The sequence below is a fragment of the Salvia hispanica genome, chromosome 5 (genome assembly GCF_023119035.1).
Source record: "Salvia hispanica cultivar TCC Black 2014 chromosome 5, UniMelb_Shisp_WGS_1.0, whole genome shotgun sequence".
Lineage (NCBI taxonomy): Eukaryota > Viridiplantae > Streptophyta > Magnoliopsida > Lamiales > Lamiaceae > Salvia > Salvia hispanica.
The window spans coordinates 9,157,342-9,163,023 of NC_062969.1; the positions used below are offsets into that span (position 1 = coordinate 9,157,342).

The 5,682-nt window shown below is 30.0% G+C and overlaps 1 protein-coding gene across 1 annotated transcript in view; it reads left to right on the forward strand.

The window, feature by feature from the left end:
* The window catches only part of LOC125186317 (protein RADIALIS-like 1), a 12,579-nt gene extending 8,463 nt beyond the window's left edge, over positions 1-4,116 (forward strand). Inside the window, exons 2-3 of the mRNA XM_048082668.1 lie at positions 2,951-3,232; positions 3,917-4,116. Of these exons, the coding sequence (XP_047938625.1) occupies positions 2,972-3,220 (249 nt within the window). The 5' untranslated portion in view covers positions 2,951-2,971 and the 3' untranslated portion in view covers positions 3,221-3,232; positions 3,917-4,116. The remainder of the gene's footprint in view (positions 1-2,950; positions 3,233-3,916) is intronic.
* The last annotated feature ends 1,566 nt before the right edge of the window (positions 4,117-5,682 follow it).

A 5,682-nucleotide genomic window follows, 5' to 3' on the forward strand; every position in this document is an offset into this window, starting at 1 on the left:
TTTCCAAAGTTGATATGGAGCTAGTATAAACATTACTTTTGATGTTTAAATGCTGAACTACATAAAATATTGCAATGTACACACATAGATGATAGAGTGTGATTTTACGTCAATTGATCAATATTCAATAAATTGATTTTATGTTTGTTTTCATATCTAGGATGATGAGCTTGCTTTATGTTTGCAGTTGTAAATTTACCTGAAAATTTATACTCGAAAACAATATTTTGTCTTTTTAATAATGAATAATTTTTTATTAGAAGTCATAATGTTGATAGGTAGTGAGATAAAAAAAATATACTCTCTTTGTTCATCTGTAACTGATCAATTTCCTTTATGGGTTGTCACAGGGTTGACTAATTTCTTTTTTTTTTTTTTTATAAAATAATAAATATCATATCTCTTACTTTATTCATTTTTCCCCTCTTTTATTTTAATTACACTCTTATTTTATTCACTTTTTATTTCTCTTACTTTATTATATTTCTTACTTTATTTTTTCTATTTTTTTATTGATTCATTTAATCTAATTAACACAATTTTTCTTAAATCTAATGCCAAAATATTTTTATTACATTGGGACTGAAGGATTAATTTTTAATGAGGAATAATTTAGATTAATCATTACATAGATAAATTAATACTCCTACAAAAGAAATCAAGGGAATCCAAAAATGTTTACTAAGACATAAGGTATATATAATTATTAGAAGACACACATTATAACGTAATATATTCGGCACATAAAATAAAAGACTCTTTTTATCTGCTTATCCTCAAAAGGTATCATACACAAGATAGATTCTTGGCCCATTTTTGTAACATACACTAAATTACAGAACGTTCATATTTATATATATTAATATTAATATATTCTCGCTAGTTATTATTTCAACATAAATACTGCACCATTCCCTCCATCCGATTTTCCCCACTAAAAATTCCTCGCCGCACCTTTTATTCATTTATAGCATTTAATTTTACTTTAGTTTTTCTTTTATTCTTTTTTTTTTTTTTTATAAAATAATAAATATCATATCTCTTACTTTATTCATTTTTCCCCTCTTTTATTTTAATTACACTCTTATTTTATTCACTTTTTATTTCTCTTACTTTATTATATTTCTTACTTTATTTTTTCTATTTTTTTATTGATTCATTTAATCTAATTAACACAATTTTTCTTAAATCTAATGCCAAAATATTTTTATTACATTGGGACTGAAGGATTAATTTTTAATGAGGAATAATTTAGATTAATCATTACATAGATAAATTAATACTCCTACAAAAGAAATCAAGGGAATCCAAAAATGTTTACTAAGACATAAGGTATATATAATTATTAGAAGACACACATTATAACGTAATATATTCGGCACATAAAATAAAAGACTCTTTTTATCTGCTTATCCTCAAAAGGTATCATACACAAGATAGATTCTTGGCCCATTTTTGTAACATACACTAAATTACAGAACGTTCATATTTATATATATTAATATTAATATATTCTCGCTAGTTATTATTTCAACATAAATACTGCACCATTCCCTCCATCCGATTTTCCCCACTAAAAATTCCTCGCCGCACCTTTTATTCATTTATAGCATTTAATTTTACTTTAGTTTTTCTTTTATTGCTTTAATCTAAAGTATTGAATACTTTTTGCTATGTTCTTTAGATTGAAATTCGGTCAAAGTTCCTTAGTAGAACAACAATTAGTAAATGAGTGAATGTAATTATTAGTAATTATGTTCTGTTGCAATATTGGGAATATATTCTTTAATTGGGCCCGGAAAATGTCTTGGACCAATTTGGAGCGGGTATGGACCTCAATAGGCCACTGATCCGAAAAAGTGGTAAAATCTTGGAACATTTTTATGATGGCCCAATAACGTGTAAAGCGTTGTTTGTCCAAATAGAATCGTGCAATAAAAATTTTATTTCGAAAACTGACTTTATTCTAGAATTTCTTTGAAACTTTTTGGAAGATTTACAATTTTCCCAGTCGTAAGGAGGACCACATAGTAACTGCAAAAATTTAAGTATAATTTCACTAATATTGTAGAATGATTTGAATATCAAATTTGGATGAATATTACTCAATGTTCGATTTATATGTGAGTATGAAAAGCATATTTTAAGTTGTTTGATATACTTATTTACTTGGGTGATTGATGGAAATTGTTCATTCTTAATTGTTTTGATTATATGTAGAATGAAAATTCAAGAAAAGCACTATTTATTAGTTCGATATCTTTTGTTTGATCAGATACTGATTATTGACTAAAAGTTTCAAAAACAGATTTCTTAACATGTATAATTAGAATAGTGTATTTATATTTTATTAATTAGATACTAAAATGACTGAGATTAAGTATTTATTTAAATATTGTATCCTCTTGGACTTTCTGAATAATTCTGATTTACATACAAAAACAAAAAAAATAAAGTAGTAATTTGTTCAGAGACCCAATTTAGAGCTTTACAGAGTCCAAAACAATCAATCAGAATAATTATTCTTTTACTTTTATACATTATTGTTCAGAGTTCCGAAACTACATATTTTAGTCATGTGATATATTTTGGGAACCTATGGGTTTAGATCAAGCCCACGTTGTTATTTGGCGAGTCAGTCTTTGCATGTACATCATAACATTAGAACCAAAGTGCAATCTGGAATCAAAATTAAAAAGAATATAACAAAAAAGGCAATATATGTTGAAAATATTACTACACGTACACACACCCACCCACCGTGTGGCTCTAATTCACTTCCAACTTTACAAAATTGCATATTCCCCAACCTGGCCACCCCCTAAACCTCTCTATATAAGAAGCTTGCATGCAACCAATTTTACCACCATCCCACATTTCACATTTCACTTCCTCTTCTTTTTAAATTTGAGGCCAAACATTACACTTTTTAAGTGTTTTTGGTGCTCAAATTAATTAAATAAATTATTTAATGGCGTCGAGTTCACTAAGCTCACACCGGTCCGGTACATGGACCCAACAAGAGAACAAGCTATTTGAGAAGGCATTGGCCCGGTTCGACACTGAAACTCCTGACCGGTGGCAAAATGTAGCCCGGGCTGTCGGAGGCGGGAAAACGGCGGAGGAGGTGAAGCGCCACTATGAGATTCTGATAGAGGATCTCTGTCGCATCGAATCCGGCTATGTTCCCATTCCTAAGTATAAGAAATCCTCCAATTGAATAAGAGAAAAGGTATTATTTACTATATGTCAATCTTAGATATTTTCATTCCTCTTTTTAAATGTGTTCAATTTTTAATATACATGTTTCGTTATGGAATTCATGTGTCATAATCATACATTACATTAGACCTTTAGAAAACCTCCGTTTTGAACAAGATCAAAGAAAAGGTACTACTATTATTTACATTCAAATAAAATTAGCATTGACGACGTATTTTTTTAATATAGAAAATAATTTTCATCCTGTACACGTTCCATATTCTACCAAACGAGAGAGATTTTATCTTGGTTATTTTCTTTCCGTTTTTTAAATGTATCCTATTTATAATAAACACATGTTTTTGTTATATGGATACATGCATGTGTCATAAAATTTTTTTAGAGATACTAATTAGAAGAATAAGAATTAGATCTGGTGTGTGTTGATCTAATGATAGAGTGATTAATAATTAAGACTATATTATGATATGGTCGTTAAAATTATTGTCATTTATGAATCCAAATAAATAATAGGACGTATATTTTTACATATTAACATATTTAGTTACAATTCGTATATCATATGGACTTAGCTGCATTTTTTAATCTGATTAAATATTAATTGACATGAGATGTACATATTCGTAGCATTTAATTGTAATACTAATAACTAATACTCCACTAGTATTTATTTGTTTTTGTTGTATTTTGACAGACTTCAAAGGATGTGAAGGGGCACGTGAGTGCTATATACATATGAGATTTTGCGGTGAATCAAGAAATTTTTTAATTAACGCAGTAATCGCGTTTTTTTTTCAATTAAGGAATTGTAATAATTTGGTAAGAAATGCTATACAGTTCTTAATTGTAATTTTCACGCTTTTCAAATTAAATAGTAGTACGCCTTTACTTTTATATATGGTGGATTTGGTCGTACTAGTAATACTTTTGATACAAACATGTACGAATATTTGATTTATAATTACTATATATTTTACTAATAAATAGTATTATCATTAAATGCACGTGTAAAAAATCCCGAACATTGACTATATTGTGAGCTGGTCCAGTGATAGGCGAATTAATTTCTATATGCGAAGAAGTTATGCGTTTATGAATGTTGGGACGGTTCACAGTCATGTTTGGAAAAAATGGACGTGTTGAATATGTGTGCAGTAGATGTTCAAATGAATGTGTTTTTAGTTTTAATGGTTTGCTTTTGGTTATTGTAATGGGATTCATATATTATAAATTAAGTCAATTCATAAAGTCTCTCATAACACACATTGACATCTTCCCAACAAATTTTAAAAATATCACTCAACACAAACAAGGCATGAAAAATACTACTCGATCTGTCCCATTTTTTAAAAAATTTATCCCAAATAAGATGAAACGTTTCTATTTTTGGAAACTTTCTCTTCGCTCTTTCATGGGACACGAAAAAACAATTTATAATCGTACTAATTATTACTACTACTAACTATAAATAAGGTATGTTTGGTACAGCTCTTTCAACGAAGGTAAGGTGCGAAATATGGAATCATAATTGGACTAGGAATACGAGGACTATTATGTCTTATGGTAATCACATGCTATTGTTGCGGGCTGCGGCTTGATTCGGCCTTCCAACCTCCTCGAGTCCGACCTCCCAATGAAAATCTCCGACCAAAGGCCGGCAATTAGGTCGGCGAACGGCCTCGACGGGCCCACCATACAGTAATGGTCCTAGCCTCCTAGGAGAGGGCCATAGGCTTCCCAATCTGATTACCAACTAAATGAGACTCTAAGGCGGTGTTCGGTTTGCAAGATAAAATAATACCAAGATACAATCTAGGATTAAGTTGTGAGATTATTTTAGTCATAGGGGGTTAGCTATGACTAATTATCCCATGATTTATCCATCTAGGATTGAGTTGTGGGGTTAAATCTCATTAACCAAACACACAATAAATTTAATCCCGGATACAATCTTACAAACCGAACACCCCTTCCGGAATACAACCACTAAGTCCGTGCAAAATGTGTAGACGAGTAGGAATTAACCATTCTTGAAATGTTCACATGCAAGTTGTTATTTGCCTATAAATACATAGAGCTTTTTCTTGTTTTTTCCCAAAGCTTTAAAATTTGAATATAAATACATGAACTTTAGATTTTTTTGATTTTTCCCCTAGAGTTAAAATAAAAACACAGTGGCAAACTAATAAAAACACTGTGGCAAACTAAAACTTAGATGTGGCAATCAAAATTATAGTAGCATGTTTATATTAATTACAAAAATATACAATAAATTTGAAGGCTCTTCCGCTGGCGAGTCGAATGAAAATTCGAAGATGAAGCATTGGAGGAGGCAGTAATGTGACAGAGGACATGAAGGCAAGGTAATTCCTGAGGTGTGACGTAAGTGTTGAATTTTGCCAGTTTGCTCTGTTTGTTGCTGGTGGAATGTAAACAAATTTAGATGAAAACATTGATGTG